The sequence below is a fragment of the Molossus molossus genome, unplaced genomic scaffold (genome assembly GCF_014108415.1).
Source record: "Molossus molossus isolate mMolMol1 unplaced genomic scaffold, mMolMol1.p scaffold_m16_p_20, whole genome shotgun sequence".
NCBI lineage: Eukaryota > Metazoa > Chordata > Mammalia > Chiroptera > Molossidae > Molossus > Molossus molossus.
In genome coordinates this window covers 10190640-10214948 of record NW_023425356.1, presented here as the reverse complement: position 1 = coordinate 10214948, position 24309 = coordinate 10190640, and the positions used below count along the sequence as shown (strand labels likewise).

Here is a 24309-nt window from a genome sequence, read left to right as displayed (position 1 = left end):
TATGGCAGGGGTGGGGAACGGCTAGTCCACGGGCCACATAACGCCCATGAAATCAATACCAGCTCACATCACATACCTCATGAAATTAGCCTGACCAAATATAGCAGGCTGTTTTTTTTTTAATGCAGGCTAATTTTTAAGTTGATAATTTTGTATGGCCCAAGAATGCTGTTATAAATATCCAAATGGCCCTTGGCAGAAAAAGGTTCCCTACCCCTAGTCTATGGTTTCAGCTTTATATACAGAGAATGAAGTAAATTCTCAAAACTGACAAAATGGAGGGTGAGTCTCATCATTCATTTGGGAGGAGAGGGACTTAGTCAAGGCATTGGCTAACTGGCTCCTATATATAACCACTGCACCAGGAAGAAAGGCTCTCCTCTCAGCAGAAGCCACATGCTTCTGTTTTTCTATGCTGTTTAACCCTATTCTCTCAGTCTCTTTGGTTTCTGTACTTGGTCCCAGTACAGAACATGCTTTTGATGGGAAAGCAACACAAGGATAAGGAGACATTACTGGGTGTGGGATGGAGAAACCAAGATTTAATTGTCAGTCACTTTTACTCTTGCTCCAGCAGAGGGTGCTCAGGACTGCAGACCAAATGAGACCCTAGGTCGCCGTGTCCTGCTGAAAACCCTCCCATATCTGCTGCTTCTGGGAAATCTGGGTCTCAGAGATTGGCAGCTATGGCAGGATCCTGCGGATTTAACCACCTCGTAACAGTGATCCCAGACTTACTGACTCTGCAACTAGATCTCTGGATATGGTGCTATGGGGGTGGGGTGAAGTGGGGGAACAGAAACTACTCTGTCTATCACCACATGCTGAGAACAGGAAGCAGGGAAGACAATAAGAATCCTGAGGCTCAAGCTCCATACATAGATCTGATTGTCCAAAAGTCTGGGATACTGGGTTTTCCCAAGAGATTTTCAAATTAGCTTTCAAGCCTCAAGCTGTTTATTGATCCCGATGACCAGCAAGTGGTTGCTTCTAGTCGCCTACCCACTCCCTCCCTTTACCTTGCTCTGCAATCTCAATCTCCCGGCGTCCAAATTCTGCCTGCTTGATGTTCTTCACACAGAAATTGCTGCTGCCCTTGGAGTTGGTTTGCTGCTTTTCTCGGGGGGAAACCTCATCATCAGAACTATCCGTGTAGGACGCAGCTAAAGCCAGGAAAGAGAGAATGAGGACAGAAAAACCTTAATGGCCCCAAATCCACAGAGTGTGGCCCCCAAGGGACTCTCATGTAAATTAAGCTGACACTCTTCATTGCAGCCACCTTGACATCACTCCCAGCTCTGCTCCTCCAGGGTCTAATAAATGGCAGGAATGCAACTGTTTTGGACCTTTCAGGGCTGTGGCCCTTTACCCACTGCGATGATACTCTGCCATTAACGCCTGCGACGAGGAGCTACTGATCCCAATCTGGCATCAGTTCTAGTGAATCCCAGATAATTGGGTACTTGGTCCCCATCTGAATTGGAACCAGACATGGCAAAATGGAAGAATAATTTAGGGCACATAAAGAATGGTATTTCTACAGATAATGGGTCTCAAACTTATGCACCTAAAGCATCTACCAGAATCACGTGGAAGGTTTGTGAAAACACAGTTGGCTAGGCCCCGCCACCAGAAACTCCCTTCAGAAGGTCTCAGGTGGGACACAAGACCTGGTACAGTCATACCTCGGTTCTCGAACATAATTCGTTCCAGGAGGATGGTCGAGAACCGAATTGTTCGAGAACCGAAGCAATGAAACCCAATAGGAAAGCGTGACTCCACAAAGCGTGACTCTCTCTCTGCACTCACACTGATGACGCAAGCAAGGCGCGCTGGGCCGAATGAACGCCATTCGGCTCAACTCGGCTCATCTCGGAAGTTCGAGTTCCAAATATTTGTTCAGATTCCGAGACAAAAGTTTCTCGAATCTCCTGGTCGAATACCGATTTGGTCGAAAACCGAGGCGTTCGAGAACCGAGGTATCACTGTATTTCTAACAAGTCCCCAGGTGGTGTTAATGCTGCTGTTCAGAGGACCAGCATCATTTGGAAATGATGAAAAAGGTATCATCTTACAAGGGCTTTTATGCTGGGTTGTGCTCAAGGAATATAGCAATGGAAAGAAAAGGCACAAAAGATGAGAAGCTCTGGTTCTAAAAAGCAGCTTCACATAAAAACAAAAATTTCCTTTCAGACAGATATGCAGGAGGATATATAACAATCACTCCTTACCTCTGAAGTAATTCTTTCCTGTCTGAATGGACAATTTCCCTGATCACTGTCTCTGCCAGTGCACCAGGTCTCTCTTACTGACTTCTATGTATTACCAGCAACACACGTAGTTCTGTCTAGATAGCAGACACTACTAAAGGTACCTACCCCACTAGAACAACTTGACTGTATCACTAAGCTTTGAAAAATGCTCTAGTAGGTTCCTATAACACACAGCCATCAAGATCTTTGAAGACTTTGTCAAAGCCTTCTTTACTCATTCCATCTTTCTTCCTCTTATAACTCAGTCCTTCACAATTAATTCTTTCTTAGCTATGAGTAGGCTTGTCACCCACCACCTTTTGTATGTCACCCCAAGACACCTTTTCGTCTATGACAGCCATTATATTTGGGACCTCTTCTTGCGCACACAGGCCCACAGTGAATCTGTATATTCATTTATTTCAGTACTTGACCTTGTGTACCACCATTTGCCCTAGTCTGCCTATCTTGTCTATACTGTGTTATCAGTGGCACAGGATGAAGAATACGTTTTTTTAAAAATATGTTTATTTGTTTGATTTTTTACATTCCGTGTACCTCAAGCCCAGTCCTTAATAAGATAGTGCAAACAATATTCTGACAAAAGACAATAAATGGCTTTGGTACAAATCTCTTTGTTGACATTAATCACAACCTCTGACCATGGGCAAACCTCTCAATCTTTCAGCAGTGCTTCCTCAGTAGAACAGGGAGCCTGGGTGAGGTGCCCCTGGGCATCATCCAGTGCTATGTCCCTCCAGCACGAAAACCCTCAGCTTCTACATCCTTTCCAAGTTACTCTTCTAGTACCCCCTCTAAAGGTGAGAAGGGCACCAAAGACCACCTACATGGGGCTAAGACAGGAAAGAAGAACTAAGAAACAGTAGAGTAGTTTGAATCTCTCCTACTCTAGAGGTTAACAGGGGAGGATACTTCAACAGAAAGAATAACCTAGTAAATGAAAGAAGCCAAAATACTAATGTTCACTGGCCCTATTCAAGAAGTCTTGGAGACAGGAAGGAAAAAGAAAGGAGGCAGGGTATATCTCATATGAAGAAATTAGAAATTATGCTTTCAAAGTACACCTCTTGTCAAGGCCAGTTCTGTCAGCCAAAATACCATCGATTTTCTCATTTGGTAATGTGGGCGGATGAACAGAGAGACGTGGGAATGGGAACCCGCCCAGAACTACCCACCAGGCACTGGCCACAGACCACACACAGAGACAATTAGGGAAGAAAGCCTCAAGATGACAAAGCATCCCCAGCAACAAGGCTGGCTGGGAACATTCCCATTGCCCAACCACTAATTATCAGCCTTCAGCACAAAGATGGACAGCCCTGACAGGAGGTGTTTTCAGATTCTAGATAAGAGCCCAGGGAGAGAACTTGCTTCAGGCTCTAGAACAGGGCGAGAGAGCAGCATGTACTTGAAACTCACACCTACCTGAACTGTAGCTGTCAGTGGAGGACTGAGAGATGGACCGAGACAAAGATCGGCGGCCAGTCTTGGTGGGGAATTTGGTGAACTCCTGCATATCATCAGCAAACTGGATTTGCTATAAGAGGAAGACAAAAGTTGCAAGCTTACAAGGATTCTATGAAATGTTCCATTTTTAAGGCCATACGTTGTCTTCCCTGAAAGCTGTTATCATGTGCTCCTACTACTAAGCCAGCAACTCTCCCATCAGAAATGAGGACAGGCAGAGGCTACCTTCTGACTCTTCCCAAAATGCCAATTAGTGTCTCTGCCCAATTGTTTCAGCAGAATTGGGGGGGGGGATGGGGGTGGGGAGAGACTTAAGACCCTTCTTTTGGCTTCTGTCCAATTTCACAAATTTTACTTCCCATATTCCATAAAGTTTTCTTTCCTCTTATATCCTTCATACTTTAAACCCTTTACATACACCCTATCTCCCAACTCAATAAAAAAACGGGCATAATCTCAAAGTGCTTCTGTTTTTTGTTTTTTTTAATCCTCACCCAAGGACATTTTTGCATTTATCTTCAGATAGAGCAGGAGGGAGAGAGGGAGGAAGAGACAGAGAGAGAGACATTGATGTGAGAGAGACACATTGAGTGGTTGCCACCCACATGACCCCAACCGGGGCCAGGGACAAACTGCAACCGAGGTACATGCCCTTAGCAGGAACCGAACCCGGGACGCTCTGGTCCGCGGGCCAACATTCTAACCGCTGAGCCAAACTGGCCAGGGCTGGGTTTTTTTTTTTTAAAGAATACTCTCTTTTAGCACGTTCTTATCCTGAAGTTAGCAATGGTCTTTTTGGAAAGAATTGTGAAGAGATGCCTTGAAGGTGATGAGCACCGGGGTCAGAGGCCAAACATACACCTACTTCACAAAGCCAACGTAGTAGCCCAGAACCTTCCATATACAGTAAAATGCCAGAATACTCTAATGAAAGAGAAATTAAAAAACATATACACCACAGTAAATTCCAACTAATTGGGACTAATTTGAAGGAAGGAGAAAATAATGACTTGGTAAACTCGGCACTAAAAACTTCCTTCAATGAAATAAACCAGAACTCAGTAACTGTTTAAAAGATACTTGGAAAACTGGCTTTAATAAACAGCAAATAGCTTATAATTAACAATATTTATAGGCAAATTAATGGATGTTTCTCAAGTGTATGAAAACACTTTCTTCTGTAAATGGTTTAAATCTTCATCCTGAATTCCTATTTACACTCTGATAACCCTTTCTTTAAACTTCAGCCTCCTGAAAAAAAAATGGGTTGAGAATCTGAATTGAGACTTTCCTCACAGTCTGACTAAACCTGAAAAGGTTCTCATGGAGAACCCACTAAGCTGTCTTCAGCAAACATCTCTGGAAATGTAAGCGATCACAGGTCAAAATCTTCTCTCCAGAATGCTAGCAACATGGTCAGAGCCACTTGAAGCCAGAAGAGTAAACTGCCCCTTAGTTACACATCCAGAAAGTCCCCGTCCTGTCACATGTATACTCTGGCCTGGGTAGCATCAGTGGCAGTATGAGAAGCAGGTTAAGTGTGCAGTCTCGGCCTGGTAGCGAACACGAACAAACCGGCTAGGGAATTAGGAGGACTCCACAGGTAATGAAGCCGTAGCTCGGAACAGACTTGGGTTTCACAACAAGAGTGAAAGCAGAGAACTGCCGTTCGGTAACAGTCACAGATACTACTTCGGGCAACAGTACTGAGAGAAAAAGCTGAGTGTACTTCTACTTAAATCCCACTTGAATCAACATCCAACTAGGCAAGTTTTCTTCTTTAGGCTACTAGATGGAGTAAGGAGGGAGAGTCCACAGCCTGCTGCACTGTCTAGGTACAGATCCTAAAGGCAAGTTGGAGAAAGAGCTACACATCCTGGCATGTAGCCCAGGGCCTGGCACATAAAAAGTGTTCAATAATTATCTACAGAATAAGTGAGCCCTGCAAATGTTTTTTCTGTAATATCAAATCATTAAATTTCAAAAATAAGTAAACAATAAAGACTCAAGCTAAACAACATATACTGCATCAGAATTTCTGAAGCCTCTCATTCTAGGTGCTAAACTTTTAACTTTAAATAGCTTAAATGTGTCCAGCCAGTGTGGCTCAGTGGTTGAGCGTCAACCCATGCACCAAGAAGTCACTGGTCAGGACACATGCCCAGGTTGTGGGCCCAATCTTCAGTGGGGGGCATGCAGGAAGTGGCCAATCGATGTTCTCTCTCATTGATGTTTCTATCTTTCTCCCCCTCTCACTTTCTCTCGCTCTAAAATCAATAAAGGAAAAAAACAACTGCCCTCCTCCCGACTGAAGTGGCCACAGCTCGGCACCTGCCCTTCTACACAGGATTTCCCACTCCATGTTCACATGACTTCAGGAAAGCTAGTTTTACTGAGGTGACTAATCCAGGACCAAGGTAATAACTTTCAGCCCAATATGCAGTTATTTTGGTGGCAGGAAAAATACAGTCAAGAGACCATCGATGTCTTTGAACGCTCTCCAGGTGTAGCCCTTCTTCCCTCAGCCCTGTTGTTCTTCACTGCTCACTTTTTCTGGCTGTTACATTACATAAGGCTCCCTCCCCTGTTCATCTGTTTTGAAAAGGTTCCAGGTATATTCCCAGACACCTCCTACCAGGGGTGGGGAGGAAACTGCAGCAATGTTTGCAATTTTTAAAATAAAGAAATAGAGGGGCAGCTGTGGCAAGATAGGAGTGTGTTTCTTCAGCACCCTAAGAACTGAACAGTCATCATCCACCTTGTATTAATGTAGCTCCTCAGTCGCCTATAGTTAGCAAACCTTTCTCATCTAAAAATATTAGACTGGGACTGTGTTACAAGCAGCTTACGAATCAGTGCAGAGCCCCACCCCTTAAATGATAAATACAGTCCATACTTGAAGGGCAGAATGTTAACTCAAGCCATGACATGGATGGGTGGCTGTCTATTCTTGCAGTTATTTGATATTTTCACTGCTTTATAAGGCAGTCCAGCGACTAAGATGCATGATGACCTGGACTCTTTTCCTACCCTCAAACCTCCATGCTGAAGAGAATTTGTATCACAAATGCACAGCTAGGAGCTCTGTCTTCCCTGTGGAGAAGTACCTCCTGGAGTGTTGTTCAACCTCACAGTATAAATAAAAACACTGTTGCCAAAATCAATTTTTAGACATCATAAGGTTTTCTCTCTAGTGAAACCATATCTCAATAACAGCTTCTAATTGGGTTGGCCTCACTGCATTTAAGCCAAGTCTGACGGCAAAGTTGTTCCGTTTACAATACTTCCCATTATCTTGATTTCTTCTAATCATTATTAAATCTTAAATAGTATCCTTTAGTATTTCTTCAAATCCAGATCCGTAGGGACATGCTAGGACTAAATATGACATAGGATGGGGAAGTTGAGGAGGGGAAAGGAGATAGGTAGTTAAAATCTAAAAAGTATCTGAAAATCAGAAAGTCCTGCTAAAGAACTATCTTGTGTTTGGATACTCACCCCCTCATAAAACAGCCTTACCCACAACATACACATTAGTGTTCCATTCTTGAACTACTACCACATCTGAGACAGGCTAGAAGGTCGGATTGACCCATTCTTCAAATACATCTACTTGCTGTGCCTTCAAAACTCAATTAAGTATCAGGCCAATTTAACATGCTATTTTAGAGCACCTCTTCAAATAGCTTAGTGGGTACAATAGTTGACTCTCTTCCATGTGTTACTGAGAATGGTAAAGAAAAGCTTTATGGAAGAAACAATGCGGGGTATGGTACACCCACCTACTGGTAAGTCTGGTGACAGAGCCAGCTGCAAGAATTGCTATATAGAACTCACCAAGAAAAAGGGATCACAGGTAACCTCAAACATTTGTAAACCTCCAGAGAAGAAAAATGGTTACATACCACTCATTCAGTTGATCCTAATTGATTTTTTTTTTTTTTTTTTTTAGCATTAGAAGCTGAGAGGTTTACTTCCACAAATAGAGCATCTGTCTACTAAGATGTTAAATAGCTTAGCTAAACTACTTTCCAGGTCCCACCCAATTCTGCCTTCTAGCTCCTGAATCAGAAAGAATTAAAAACCACCAGAATTCCACTATGACACACTGGCCAAGGGATGGTGATCAGGATAATACTCACAGAGTACACTCTTCAGTCAACACATTTGGTAGGCACCGACTAAGCACCCAGTGCCATTCCAGGAAAGATCTATGGAAGGAAATACAGTCCTTTCCAGTCTATAGATGTGCTCTAACTCACAGTGTAATTAATGTTAACACAAATGGTTTTGTCATAGAATATTACTGCTTCTTTAGGAATATACTAAATAATGGTATCTTCACAGCCTTATCTGGGTTTTTTAAACTCGGGCCTCCAAAAGTCAGAAGTTAGGCTAGACATCTTATAAAACCTGTTACTTCACATGCCTATCTAACAGCTTCTAAGTTCCTCAGAAAGTTTCCCTCCCAAGGGTGAAGAACTAGATTCAAGGTAAACAGCAATTATTAGAGAAACAAATAATTAAGAAAGCAGAGCTAAGTGAGTAGAGGGATCAGTCCTTACTGCTGAGGATTATTTGAAAGAGCCAGTGTCCCTCCTACGGCATGCTTTCTGAGACATTCCCAAATGTATATAATCTGTCCCAGTCTCCTCTAGCATACATGTGTGCAGATTTTTCTTTTAAAAAATTATGGTCAGCATATTCTTTAGCTAACATTTAGCAATTGAGCAAAAAAGTGATTATTAGAAGCTAGAAATATGAACAAGGTCCATTACTGAGCAATGTGCTGTAACACCTCCCAGGATTCCCACCACATCTCCTGTAAGCCCTCTTTCACACATCTTCTGGCTAATGTACTCTTTCTCTATAGGTTCTTCTCTCACGGGCTCATTTTTCAGAAGAAAGGAAGAGAGTATGGCTGTCACCCTAAACAGGTTTAAGACCTTTCCTTGATACCACTGATCAGTCTAATTCCCAATTCAACTGAATCCAAAGAAACAGTTACCAACAAACACCAACTTCCTGGTATGAAAACTTTGTAAGTCCAAACATCTTTCAGACTTTCATTTAGGTAAAAGAAATGTCCCCAAAAAGGACATCCCCTTCCCAACACGTTGCCTTTGGGTACACCCCCAAAAAACAATTAATCTCAAGGGAATCATGCTCAGGCCACAGAGTCGAACTGACAGCCCTCTTCAGTCACTTCCTCCCAATCCTAGAACAGAAACCAGTCTTTTGAGAAACCAGGTCCTCCCTCCTGGTTTCAAGTTTCTTAAGTTCTCAGTTTCCCCGGATGGGGCCTGAGCTTCTGAGGGGTAGGGACTGGGCAAGCTAATCACAGCACATGTCTCTCCCCCACTGCACCCGCCTCCGTGTCTAAACAGTAACAGGATATAACACACACTGCCAGAATCCAGTTCCAGTCAGAACACTCCTTTCAGAATGGGATTCAACTTGATGTTTCATCAGCGTCCGGAGGAGGAAGGGAGAGGCAATACCAGGGCCCACACTGCTGAGTCACTTAATGGTGAGGAAGGAACGTAAAGCCTGAAAAATTCTGCCAAAGAGCAGTTTTACCCTTATCAACTACTCCATTCTCTTCATAGGAGACAACATACTTCACTGGTTTCTATTATCTCCTAAGCAGGGGTGGGGAACGTGGGGCTCTTGGCTGCATAAGGACCACAAAATCAATACCAGCTAACGTCACATGCCTCACCAAATTAGCCTGACCAAATATAGCAGGCTAATTTTTAAGTTGATAATTTTGTATGGCCCACAAATGATGTTATAAATACCCAAATGGCCCTTAGCAGAAAAAAGGTTCCCCACCTCTGTACCTAAAGTGATACAGTAAAAATGAGTGATCTGGGCTTCCCACTGCCAACTAGAGGTAAAATAAAGAGGTTAAAAATGGCTACCAGTAGGGCAGGGAAGAGCTTCCTAATCTTTTGAAAACCACAATTTACAACAGAGCACAACACATATCCAGACTATGTTTCTATTTGGCTATCTACCTGTCCATACTTTCTCATCCTCAAGCCACTACCAGTACAGTACTATATGAAAACATGTCAGTCATTCTTCCTTGCGCCTGACATTGAATTGTCAACTCTACATAAACTTTGTTTTTTTTTTGTACAGCTGACTGAAGAAATCTAGGTTTCTGGAACAGAACCATGACTTTAGTGATACACCAAAGGACCCACCCAATCTTACCCCACCACCACCGCTGTGGCCCTTTCTATTTATTTTTCCAAGTTCATTATGATCATTTTCAACATACAGAGATTTTTAAATAATAATATAACAAAACCTATATCCCTCCACCTACACTGAATCTTTCCATTTTCCATATTAGGTTTCTTTCTCTGTATATATAGACATACAGATGCATACTTTCAAATGGTCCTACAAAAAAAATAAAGGTGGCAAACGTGAAGGTTCACCAACAAATTCTTCAGCATGCAACTTCTAAGAGCAAGGATATTCTCCTACAGAACCACAATGACATTATTCTTAAGAATATTAACAACAATCCTCCGTCATCAAATACCCAGTATACATTCAAACGTCTGTTATCTCAAGAATGTCTTTCATAGCTGTAGACCCAACAGCCTCCTCAACTCTTCTAACCCAGGATGGAATCAAGGTTCACTAAATGCATTTGGCTGTTAGGTTCCTCTAGTTTCTGCTATCCAGAGCAATCCCCCGCCCCCCTTGCCTTTTTCTCCCTCCTTGTGATACTGACTTTTCTTGAAGAGTCCAGGCCACTTGCCTCATAGAATCTCCCATTTCACATAGTTTCCTTCCTATAAACTGGAAGTTCAGTTTTGAGGTTTGATTAGAAAGAGGTTAACGTTTTGGCAGGAATACTTCACAGATGATGTTGTATAATTCACTTTGCACCATATCAGGTGACACACAGCATCAGGTTGTTCCACTATTAGTGTCACTAAACTGAACCCTTGGTTAAAGTGAGACTCAGTGTTTGAAAGGTATATTTTCTCCTTTGCAAATAATGGTTAATTTGTGGAGTGATACTTGTCAGCCTGTGAATATCCTGTTCCCTAGTGACTTTACCATCTGTTCATAATCCATGCCCAAACCAGTTATACTGGGGGTGGGGGTGGCTTATAGAATCATGATTTCTTCTTCTATCATCCCTTCCAAATATATTATTAGCTGGCATTCTTTGGTTAAAAAAAAGAAAAGATTTTTTTCTCCCTATCTATTTGTCACTTGTCATTCATATTTTTATGTACTCAATGTTACAGTCTATTACACAATGAGTGCAATTGTCCCAAATTAGACCAGAGGGAGCCTCCTTCAAAGAAACTCTTCTGCTCTGCTCTTCTGACATGACCCCATTTGAGCACTTCTTTCCTTTCGGACACAAGATACACCAGGCTCGCCTTGTCCTTTCCCTGCTCAGACCTGAAACTGGCCACTTCTCCAAGGAGCCCTGACTTCTTCCAGAGGGGAATGGCATTTTGAAACTGACATCTGGGTAGAAGGTGTGCTAACTGCCACCAGAGAAGTCAGTGCTTCCAGGTTCTTTCAGTGGAGACAGAAAATCTTTTTGTTTTACTCACAAATTCATAGGGATATTTCCATTTCAAATTTAACATGACCATTTCTGTGTTTTTTTTATCCTCACCCGAGGACATTTTTGCATTTATCTTCAGATACAGCAGGAGGGAGAGAGGGAGGAAGAGAGAAAGAGAAACATCGATGTGAGAAAGACACATCAAGTGGCTGCCACCCACACGACCCCAACTGGGGCCAGGGTCAAACTGCAACTGAGGTACATGCCCTTAGCCGGAATCAAACTCGGGACTCTCTGATCCATGGGGTTGATGCTCTAACTGCTGAGCCAAACCAGCCAGGGCTGACCATTTGTTTTTAACTTAAAAAAAAAATTTTTTTTTCTTTATTGATATATTAGACACAGAGGACGGGAGAGGGAGAGAGAGATGGAAACACTGATGAGAAAGAACACTGACTGGGTGCCTCCTGCAAGCCCCCCACTGGGGATCGGGCCCACAACCTGGGCATGTGCCCTGACTGGGAATCGAACCAGCAACCTCTTAGTGCATGGGTCAACGCTCAATCATTGAGCCACACCAGCCAGGCTGTTTTTAACTTTAAATTTTCCTGTTTGTAACTCTTTCCTTATGTTGACAATCTTGGTCTCTAATACAGAAGTTAAATTGGCAAGGTATGCCGGTGTATTCTTTAAGATGAAAACTTGTCAACTGCTTACAAACAGGTAAATCTGTATTCTTCAAATGATTTTTATGAGAAAAAAAGTTAGTTCTGAAAGCAAGCAATCAGTGGATAGCTCCAGAAGGAAGATGGAGTCTCTCAGGCATTTTGGAAGGTAGCCATGCAGACTGAGTAAATGCCACATGTATAATGTCTTAGCCTACCAAGAAGAAACAGAGTGGAGACATGTAAGAATAATTCTTTTTCCCTTGATCTGGAAGTCTAGCTTAAGTGAAGTTGAAAGTTAATTACATCCTATGAATTCAAACTCTCTTCACATATTTACTTGAGTAACTCCCACCTGGAAGTCAGCTCAGCATTTGGGAAGGCCATATCTAACTAGAGGTGAGCAACATGCAAGTTCTTGCCAAACAGTACATAGCAGAAGAACCACAAGCAGTTCCCAATAATTGGCAGCTGAGTCCACGCAGGTCAGCTTTCCAAACCCTAGACTAACACCCAATAAAGTTAATGAGATGGAAACCATACCAGTTTTTCAGTCAGCATCCACCATGTCCCTCCCATAAAGTAGAGGCTCAAGGGAGGAAAGAGCCATCAAAACTCAACACTAATAATCTAACTTTAAAGACTTAAATGCTAAATACTAACTATGTAATAACAGGTGTTGTGAGTGGGATGGACCTTTCAAAATCCATTCTGTAGTGAGACTGGATATTTTCAAGTCCAAAAAGCAAGGTGAAATTACTTTAAAGATCAGCTAGCTGCAGTTGGCTTTAGTTTCCACAGTTCTTGAAAACAAAACACAAGAAAGCCTTTAGAAGGAGAGACTACAGACACAATACATGGGCAAGAATCTATCAAAGATAGTCACGTCAAAAACATAACTGTGTTTTTCATTCTAGAGAAGGAATATTTGCCATCCTTCTTGTAACTTGAGATGTGCATGTTCAATTTTATTTATTAAAAAACTTTTTTTTGTAATCCTCATCTGAGGATATTTTTCCATTGATTTTTCAGACAGAGTGGGAGGGAGAGAGAGAGAGAAACATTGATTGGTTGCCTCCCGCATGACCCTGACCAGGGACGGGGACCGAACCACAACTGAGGTCCATGCCCTTGACCGGAACCGAACCTGCAACTCTTTGGTCTACAGGCCAGTCTTCTAACCACTGAGCCAAACCTGCCAGGGCTGTATGTTCAATTTTAGATAAAAGTCTCAGTATAGCCCTGGCTGGTTTGGCTCAGCATTTAGAGTCAGCCCATGAACCGAAGAGTCTCGGGTTTGATCCCGAGCCCCAATTGGGGCCATGTAGGAGGCAACCAATTGATGTGTCTCTCACATTGATGTTTTCCCTCCCTCCCTCCTACTCTATTTAAAAATCAATGGAAAAAAATATCCTCAGGTGAGGATTTGGAGGAAAAAAAAGTCTCAATATAAAATCATGATCTTAGCCTATAAGAAGCAAGCTGGATGAAAGGAATTATTGCCTATAACTTCTTTGGGGCTATTTAAAAAGAAAAGCTACCCCTTTGCTTGGTAATGAATATAGTACACTGTCATCCTCCAGACCAGAATATACAAGCATGGGTTTTCTTGACTTAGGACTTTCTGAACAGCCATTTTTCTAATGAGTAAAGTAGACAGGCACACAAGGATAAAAATCTCTTGCTTTAGGCTGTATGCACACCGAAAGTCAACATCAAATGCTGTAAAAGAAAAAAAGTCTCAGCAACTTTTATCAATAAAGAATACTACTAGAACATTACTGATCTATAGTTTCAAATCACTTTTGCTTAAATCTTGACAAAAAATAACAAGTAAAACCACTAGTAAATTAGGATTTTTACTTAAAGTGGATTAGAAGTTTGAAATCCTTACCTACTAGTATTTGAAAACCAATGCCTAAATGACTAAATTTCTATGACTTTCTAGTTTAAGCACTCTAACATTAGTAGCTTATGGTTATGACTTCCTTATACTAGAGGATTCATATTTTTCAAAAGATTTTGGAATCCTCTGGATGCCAGATCTACCCGTCACAGATGACAGAACACAACAGAGGTGGGGGTTAAGTGATTTGCTCAAGGCAAATTTGCTTCCAACATCAAGATTAAAAAAAAAAAGAAAAAGAAAAAAATAAACAAAAAAAATCCTTCCCAAACACTGCAAACCTAGTACTATTATCCGTCTTTTGAAAAGGCTGGGGGAAACAGCAGCTTTCCATTTATTTTCAATGGGGTCAGCTTACAATGGTGTACTACTGAGGCCTTCTGTGTTTATACCAGATGGACTTTTGTCAGCTTAGGTAAAAAGAAGAATTCTCTCAGTTCCAAAATTTAGACTGATGTAGGGAAGAAGTAAAATGATGCAAAAAATGTAATATAGGGTGTCCCCACAACTTTGAATAATTATAAAGCCAGTGTTTATTAAAATACATTTCATTTTCAAAATATAATAGAATATACAGACACCCTGTATACATTTTTTTAAAAGTTGCCATTAAGAGGTACTGCTGCTTAGACTTGGAAAGAGTGAGAGGGGAGAACAACAGAGCCCAAACACTCATTCTGGCATATGCTTCCACTGCTTTGGGGGAGAGAGGGAGAGGAGAATGTCTGGGCGGTCTAATCCTGACCATTTTACTAACGATCCAAAATTTCCTACTTGCACCATAAACAATTTAGCAACACCACCTGGATTTATTTACATAAGGTTTTCAATTTCTTATGGTTCAAACTGACCAATGATTTTTTTTTTTCTTTTTTCTGTCATCTAGGAAACTTGCTGGCTATTTTTATAAGAAATGAGTATTCTTTAAAACAGGCAACAGAGCCCTGGCCAGTTTGGTTCAATGGTTAGAGCATCATCGCCTGTAGGCTGAAGGGTCTATGATTCGATTCCTAGTCAAGGGCATGAACCTGGGTTGCAGGTTTGATCCCTGGCCCTAGCTGGGGTTGTGCAGGAGTCAACTAATCGATGTGTCTCTCTCAAATCAATGTTTCTCTCTCTCCCTCTCTCTCCTGCTCCTTCCCTTCCACTCTATCTAAAAATCAATGGAAAAATATCCTTGGGTGAGGATTAACAAAAATAAATAGATAAAAAATAAAACAGTCAACAGAGAATATATTTTAAATGTGCTTTTTAAGGTACTTTATCCCATGCAGAATGGTGACGGGGAACTTTTCTTTCACACCAATACTTAGTACAAACAGACAACATGCCCTTAAATTGAGAACACTGCACGAGGTTCCTTTCTCATCTGTAGGCTACCACTCAAACAAGACCCCTCCAAGTCACCTTGCATCTTACAACATGTCTCAAAGATCTAGCAAAGTTGGATTTTTCCCCAATACAAAACAACTTATATTAAATTTGGGGACCCCAAGTAAAATTTTTTTCAAAAGAAACATTTTCTTTCCCATTTCCCTGACTCCACTACAACTAAAAAAATGTTCTTGTAAGATTGTCAATTTTATTGAAGTATTCTGGGTTTAAGTAACATGATATGTGATTGTTGAATCTTGGTTTCATGTCCACGGTAGACATTTATTTAAAGTACTCATTTACTGAATGAAGAAAAAAATTCTGGTTATATGGTTTTTAAGAATAGAATTTTTCTAAAAACTGAGTAGCAGGGTTTAACTATATAGCTCCACAAGCTGAACAGAATCTCTAAACAGACCCAGGAAGGGAGGTCTGAAATTCCTTTGATCATTTTAAGGGGTTTCTTTAAAAACAGAAAACAAAGATAACTGGGTGTGATGATATTCCCCTGGTTTAGGTAGCTTTGGCTTTAATGCATCATTGAGCAAACAATGAGATGCCCTTACAGTAACATCAGGTTGGAAGGTTTCACAGCAGAACAGTTTTTCCATATGCTGGAGAGCAGTTTCTAGAGCCTCCTGGCTCCTCTGGGGAGGACTGTGGGCTCTGCTCTCTAACGGGCTCTGAGTTTACAGAATTTTGGCCCGAAGGCTTTGAATACAGCACTTATTCTGCAATCCTTCCATGTGGGTCTGGAAAGCTTCCCTTAGACCTCAGGCAGAGAAACAAGAATATCCCTGTAAAGACCACCTGGTTACACTAAAGATCAGATTTCAGGGAGGTGAAGGAAACTGGCCCAGGACTCTGCATGCACTTTGGCTTAAGAAGGAACCTGCTCTCCTGGCTACCTGGCTTACCAGCTCTGTCAACTGTCTTTCTGAGCTCCACCCTGCTTTTTTTCCTACTGTCCTCTCTCTAATCTTTACTCTTTGACTATTTTCTCAGCTCCTCAATCAACTCCTTCTGTGACTTTCTGTGTTTTGAAGCCAGAATTTCACTAAAATGCCCTCTCATGATTTTTATAATTTTACTATCACTATTAGTCCAGGAATTCATAACACAAATGATCATGTTAAGGATATTTTCATATTCTATCCCGATTTTTAATCCATTGCGTCCAAAAAGCTTAGCCAACCAGAAACTAGAGGAGAAAATGGAGGCAGGGAGTCAAAATCATCCTTAGGATTTTAAAGAGAACAGACTCAAGAAATGCTACTGTTTTAGTGGAGGCCTAGCCATTCCTCATACTCACTTTTTCTAGAGACACCCTCAGGGTCTTTGCAAATTGCCTTGGCTGTACAGGTAAAGTAACTACAACCAGGTCTGGCTAGGAGATAATAGTCCTAAACACTCAGCTCATGGCCTGGCTTTAACCACATTCTCAATTCAAGTCAAGCATTCTAGGTTTTAGCCTGGGGTCCAAGGATGGGCTTCAGGCTGCCAACTCTCCCTTATATGCAAATTATTACCTACATGTACACATTTCTGGAAGACAAACAGCTCTGATAGAGCTCCAAACCCCAAATGATTAAAAACTGCTACACAAGACTTACATGACCCAAATAATAACCACAGAGGAATGTAGCTGCACAGGATATGAATCACTGTACTCTTCACTGATGTATTCTAAGTGTCCATCACAGGCTAGGACACAAGGCAGCATGGTTTCTGGTCACAGCTCACTCTGAGTATCTTGGAAAAGATTAAGTATAGGTCATTTCAAGACCTCTCACATGGGACACATGATTTTTCCTCAAGGCCAAAGTCATCCAAGATAGGAGGTAGCTGCATCACCATCCCAATGTCAGATTTCATAACAATTTTGGCCAGCCCTGCTAGGCAATCTAAGAGTGTGGTTCCAAATCTGGGATCCTTCAAGTTCAGGCTGTTTTACAATGCAGGTTCCATCACATTCTCTACCTGCCTTTTACCCTCAACACCTCCCCATTCTGATTAAGTAGGTCTGGTTTAGGGCCCTGGTAACAAATACTTTGAAAATGTTCCCTAGATGACTGATACCTTCCATTCCTTCCCAATCCATGAGAAGTACTGATCAGGGACAGTTTCAGCAGAATCTGAAAAAGCAAACTCAGACATATAGTGTTTACCAGGCTCTCAAGAAATGCAGGGAACAAATGGGTTAGCCACATCTTGTTCAGATATAAAATAAATAAGGTAAAGGAAGTAGAGAATCTGCCTTTAATAACACCTCCACCTGTCAGGTACAGACAATCCATCAGAGGGATCCAAAAGGGGTCAGGAGAACATGACAGAGCTTGTCTGAGGAAGAGACTATATTTTCACAATAGCTTGATACAAATTCAGTAAAAACTGGCAAGGTGCTCTCATTCCACACATGCCCAGCACTCAGCTAATCCCCTCCCTGTGGAGTAAGAAAAGAATGTGCAGAATTCTGAACCCTCTACTCCCCAGATAGGAGGGGTTCCTTTCCCTGAATGCAAGGGTTGAAACTAATCTCATCAACTCTCCACCCCCAATTACAAACTAGGTAGAGAACTGAGGTGCCTCCCAACATGGATGCTCCCCTTCTAATCTTTATGATTCGGAAGCAGCCTTTACCCCACATCTTCTTACTAAAAGCCAAGCCTCTGCCAACCTCAATTCATCCCCAACTGGCAAATAAGAACAGAAGCACCTCCAGAGTAATGCTTCCCTCTAGGAAATCCTGGGGAAGGGGTGCAATAGGGCCAGTCCCTCCAGTACACATTTTCCTTGGACTCACAATACAGTTTATTACACTCAGAACACCATGTTCCCAACCAGCTTGGTCTCTTTTCTGTAACAAGCGTGAAGTAAACAGATTCTACAGCAGCTACAAGTCTGTTACCAAGGCCACTGTATTGATCAGTATAATTAACAGTCACAATTCATCTAATCCAGCACAAGCCAGCTGGGCTGCTCTCCATAAGAACTGAACATTGGGAATCTTCGTGTCTTGCTTGCCAAGAAGTCTGGTGCTCTGAAGCTGGGCACAAAAAATTCAAACAGTGAACCAGAAGTTGGAGACCACCTGGCCATCCACAGGAAACAATCCGTTACTAGAACAAATGAACACATTTGCCATCTCTATGAAGCACCTATTTCTTTTTTTTTTTTTTTTTATCCTCACCCGAGGATATTTTTCCATTTTTTGTACAGATAGAGTGGGAGGGAGAGAGAGGAAGGGAGAGAGAGAAACATCGACGTGAAGGGACACATCGAGTGGCTGCCACCCGCACGACCAAGCAGGGCCGGGGACAAACTGCAACCGAAGTACGTGTCCTTAGCGGGAACCGAACCCGGGTCTCTCCGGACCGCAGGCCGACGCTTTAACTGCTGAGCCAAACGGCCAGGGCTGAAGCACCTATTTCTATTCCCAAAGCTGCAAAATTCTGAAGGTCTCCCTTTTCTCTGAATCCTGTCGAGGTCACATACTTTAGGGAAATGCCACACACAAAATCCTCAGTGCCAGCTAGAGTCTGAGGTTTCTGGTTAGGATAAGCACTGGCCCAGCTCCCAGAAGACTGGAGCTCTAAAGAAGGTATATTTCAAAGACAAGGGTATAATATAGCTTTTGAACATTCAGCTCAGCCTTTGGTTCAGAAGGGCAGCTGGGGATGCAGAATGAGAAGAATCAGAAGTCTGCTCATCACTGCTGGGCAGAGCTGCTGTTTATTACTTCCAGGACTCCAACACACATTCCAAAATGAAACTGTTCAACTCACCACTGGTCTTCAATCTCAAACATCGTAAGAGTAATAAGCCTCTATTCTTTAAATCAAGTGCATGTGAAAATCAGCCTACCACTTTCAACTTTAGTCAGGGTCCCTAATGCTAAGGGTTTAAAACTTGATGGCAAATTTGTTACCTTTTCCATTATGTCTAAGGATAGGTATCCCTAAGCTTCCAGCCTCCTGCCCTGTAGTTCTCATGCTACTGAGCTGAGAAGCTTGGGGCCACATATTCTCAAGTCTCCTACCTTATCTATTTCTGGCAGTACACAGGGATCTATTAAGGTGTTGAAAATTCTCATCAATTTCTCATCTGCAGCTGTTGGTTCTCCATTATCACCCGCGTGGAAATGGTCTAAGTTAGAAAAAGAGCCTGGGCCAACAGAAGGAAAAAGGGAGCCAAAGCCACCAAGTGAATCCAACTCACTCTCTCCTAGGGATAATCATCTCACAGTATTTCACTCAATAAACAACTACTGACAGTATTAGGTGCAGGCACCACATACCATTCATATATGTGAGGTACGGTCCTCACCCTCAATATGCTTGGTCTAGAAAATGCAAATGAAGAATAAGATTTAGATATTAGTCAGTGTAGTTAGCACAAACCCCCTCAGGGTTGCTGGTTTTAGTGTGCACAAGTTCCCGAGGTGAGCCTTCAAGGCCCTGCTAATAATGAGTCTCTTAGGAAGCCAAGGAGCATCCTAAAGAAGAGTGACAAAGAATACCAACAACTTCAGCTTTGTTCCAAAAACAAACTATGGGCTGGAAACTTAATCTCAGCAGTTTCTGGATCTGTAAAAGAAAGAGAAACCATGGCTTAGAAGCCTGATTTCTAAATCAAGAGTTTTTAACCCAGGATCCACAAAAGAATTTCAGGGAATACCATAAATCCTCTGAACGTGTATGTTAGTTTTTGTGCTCCTGAATTGTCCTGAGGAAAGACCCATGATTTTCATAAGATTCCTAAAAGGATCTGTGACCCAAAGATTAAGAACCATTGTTCTAGTCTCTTAGTCTAGTGAACATCTCAGGAGCAATCCCTCAAACTGGCAAAAGAGAAATCTATTTAAGTTCTCCACCTTCCACAGAGATCTATACTGACCTCTCTTCCGAAATTAGAAATAGAGATGAGATGCATATTTTGAAAATTCAAGGCAAGAGCTCCTTTCCACAACTCCAAAATAAAGCTAACTATATGAGAGCCCAAAGAGGTTTCCTTAAAGCCTTTGAGGAAAGCTATGGAATGGAGGTGGTCAAAGAGGGTGGAGCAGAATCTCTGTCAGTAACTAACTTCCCTGACAGGTCCCTTTTTTATTTCGGGATGCTAAGATCATTAACAGAAACAAGTCACAGCCCAAAAATTTTGACTTGAGATCAAGTTAGTCTTGTGGGAAAGGGATACAGTACTTTCCATTATGACCATGGAAACCTGTGCCCCAAAGGTTCACCTTAATACAATTAATTGAAGTACCAGAAGAGTTGGAGACATTTACTAAAAACTTTACAAATCCTGAAATTACTCAAAGCACAGTGATATGAACAGCTTCACTCACGACGCCAAAATGAATGAAACATGGTTACTCTCATCTCCTCCAGGCCTGTAACCCCTTCATTCTGCCACTCATTAATTCACCTGCCAGCTCATAGTGCTGCACACCATGCAGATCAGCACCTGAGCCGTTCCTTGGCACCTTGAGCACATAGGCTCAGTGGGATTCCACTGATACTACTGCACATACAACGGGTTCAGGAGAGAAGAGAAAAATATATCAACAACAGGGCTTGCTCTGGCTGGACAGTTCTTCGGATTGTAAAGAACTAAGCCTGCAGCATGTCCAAGATGAACAGCATGGAAGTGGGCAGTCTCCCTAGCCCCTTCTGTTTAAGCCTCATTGTAGTACACAGGTGAGTACAAGGTATCCATTTTAAAAGATGTGAACTGTTAAAGGAGAACATTTTAAGTCCAGTCAGCCCTCAGAATACAGGTTGAATATAGATGCACATTAGCTGAGGCACTGAGGCTTTTGTGGCAAGAAAGCCAAATAGCGTATGATTTCACTTATATATGGACTCTAAAAAAACAAAACAGAAACAGACTCACAGACACAGAGAATGAACTGATGGTTGTCAGAAGGGAAGAAGGGGGAGGGATGGGCAAAAAAGGTGAAGGTGATTGACAGGTACAGTTATAAAATAAATAAGTCACGGGGATGTCATGTACAGCATAGAGAAAATAGTCAATAATATAATAACTTTGTACAGTGACAAGTGGTTACTGGACTTACTGTGACCACTTTGTAAGGTATATAACTATCAAATCGCTGCGTTGTATCCCTGAAACTAATATAATATTGTATGTAAACTATACTTTAATTTTTTTTTTTTAATGGAAGAAACACACTTAGACAGTCCTAGATTTATGGTTCTGCCAAAGTCCTTTCCACTCTCTACCCCAGCACTCCAAATACTACCTTTTACCAGTTAATTAAGCTTTTTTCCTTTGTGTTCTGTTTGGGCAGTAAATGATTAAGCCCCACTGTATACTGCTAAGCAGTACCAATCATTATATACATTCTGAAATCTAGGCACTGTACTGAATCCTCTAGAAAAATGAACAGAGATAAGAACAAAAATGAAACCAGTCTGAGTGTCAACAAAGGCCTGGGTGTTCCACCCTAGTTGTGTAATTGCTGTGGAGCGAAGGCCACACATTTCTGTAGGAGAAAATCAGTTATATGTAATTAGGAGCGGACTGTCTGGAGCAGAGAGAAACACTGCCTGGGGGAGGACGCTGCAGAACACAGAGATGCGATCTGAAGGTGACTACATAAGATAAAGTCACAGCTCAGAGGAGTCTTTGGAATGGTTTCATGTAATTCCAGGATTGCAGTTTGGGAAGAATCCCAAACTATTGCAGATTGAAGAAATAAACTCCTGGTCTCAGCTAACCCAGAGTCTGACAGACACCCACATTCTATGCATCGTGTGGTGTGGGGCATGGGGTGGCAGAGTGCTGGGGTAGAGCAAATCCCACTTCCATCATAAGCTCTAAGTTCTCCCATTGTCTCTGTACCTCCTGAAAATCAACAAGTACTTTAGTGTTCAATAGGCATAAGCTCTACATAAAATAACATTTCTGTCAGGGAAAATTTTCTTCCTATTGAAAAGATGTTCTAATAGAAACATCTTTGTTTTGGCTCTTTAAGGGTATTTCAAATAAGCCAGGGTACTTTTCACAGTGTAAGAAGGCAATTATGGAACAGCATGCTGGGATAAGAGGTATAAACCAGAACTGTACCAGACAAACCAGCATATATGGTCATCTTAGTTATAAAGGAGTAAATACACCAAATAGCTTTTACTAAATGCTAATCCCCTCAACAATCCTGTAGTGCTATTACTATTCCTTATTTTACAGATAGGAAAACAGAGGCTCAAAGTCCACGTCCTTGACCAGTCATATGCAGTTGTAAAAAAATTAAAAGAAGCTAAAAAAAAAAAAAAAAAAAAGGAGTTGTTTACAGATCACCTGCAAAGAAATAATTAGAAAGACACTGACTTTTATTTAGTGATATTAAGGCCAGGAGGTAATAGCAACATACCTTCAAAGTGTTGAGAAAAATAACTGTCAACCTAAAATTGTGTACCCAGCAAAATTATCTCTCAAGAATGAGAGTGAAATAAAGTAACTTACAGATAAAAAAAAAAAAAAAGAAAAAAAATGATATAAAGAAAGAAAATGAGGTTCAGACAGGTGAAGTCATTTGTTCAGTCATAATTCTTTTAGATGGTAGAGACTGAAGGTAAACCTTACTCTAAAAATTCAAGTGCTTGACTTACATTGTACTACCCTGTTTTAGGAACAAAAAGGGAAAGTTAAACGTGTTTCATGTAACAGCCAAGTAACAGTCAGAAAGCAAGATAACTCCCTGAATAAGTCAAAGGGAAATATGGTATCAGAAGAGAAAAGGTGACCACAATCCTATATGAATTTTTAACTGCTTGCCATATGCAAGGCACTGACACTGTTGACAGGCGTCGGAAGGAAAACTTGTGGTAAGAATTTGTCTTTAAGTTTGGATTCTCAGATTTCAGGTTGGAAAAAATTCTGGTCAGTAAATATATGTTGTTTTTCATACATGATGGGGATACTTCTGACCCATCTCACTATGGTGTGTTCTGAAAAAATTTTTAAATGTTTGCTTTCTTTTTTTTTTAATCCTCACCCGAGGACATCTGTCAATTTCTTATTCAGATAGAGCGGGAGGGAGAGAGAGGAAGAGAGAGATAAACATTGACATGAAAGGGAAACATCGAGTGGCCACCACCCGCATGACCCGACCAGGACCAGGGCCAAACTGCAGCCGAGGTACATGCCCTTAGCGGGAACTGAACCCAGGTCTCTGTGGACCACAGGCCAATGCTCTAACCACTGAGCAAAACCGGCCAGGGCTGTTCTGAATTATTATACCCAGAATAACAAGGGTCCTTCTTTATAAAAATTTAATATTCAGATTCCCAAACATGAGAAACAGATAGGTATAAATGATACTCCTTTACTGGCCAGTTCCTTTCTGTAACAGCCCCAAGAAAGCATTCACATGCCTGTTTACAGATGGTAACTACATGAGGTGACAAAGTAAACTTACTAGGAGTCACAAGTAACTAAAGATTTACATTATATGTATCAAAATACATTAAAAACTTTGTAAATAACTTTACAAGAATATTACATTGGGTAACACCACTGGATCCAAAATGATACCCTCCTGGTAAAACAAATGGCCCACATTTGTAATCTTGTCAGCAAGAGACCTATGCAATGAACAGATTGCTCTCTGTCACAAGCTAAATGTTTAATGAACTTAGAACAAAGTGATATGGAAACTAACTAAACAGAATCAAATAGGAAAAAAGAGGTGATGTGTATCTGTGGAGAAATCTAAACAAGATAGGATCTTCTTACACATCTGACTCTTGTTCAAAGACTGCCACTAAAACAGCAGCCATTCTTAAGAGAATCAAGAGATACTAATGATGTGTGGAGAAGACAGGAGGAGATGTCAACTTATTAAATCTCTTCTCGGTGACTCTAAGGGTCTAAGTACTGGTGTAAATGCTATAAAACTGCACAAGGATTGCACCGAATAGGTTAACATCTAAGCAGCACTCACTGGGGTTCTTCTGCCTGGTATGCTTCCTAATTCAGCTGACCCCTTTGATATATATGCTTTATTCAAATAAAGAATATCCTACAAGCAAAAGTAACTTCTTTTGT

General features: G+C 41.4%; 1 protein-coding gene across 3 annotated transcripts in view; it reads right to left on the bottom strand.

The window, feature by feature from the left end:
• AHCYL1 (adenosylhomocysteinase like 1) overlaps positions 1-24309 on the bottom strand; it is a 38366-nt gene that overhangs the window by 10073 nt on the left and 3984 nt on the right. For 2 of the 3 annotated variants that reach the window (XM_036272293.1, XM_036272294.1), the window contains exons 2-3: positions 3699-3810; positions 1020-1163 (exon numbers count right to left, since the gene is read on the bottom strand). In XM_036272293.1, the coding sequence (XP_036128186.1) occupies positions 1020-1163; positions 3699-3810 (256 nt within the window). Of the gene's footprint in view, positions 1-1019; positions 1164-3698; positions 3811-16850; positions 16934-24309 lie in introns of those variants that run through there. The other variant, XM_036272296.1, reaches the window with a different exon arrangement.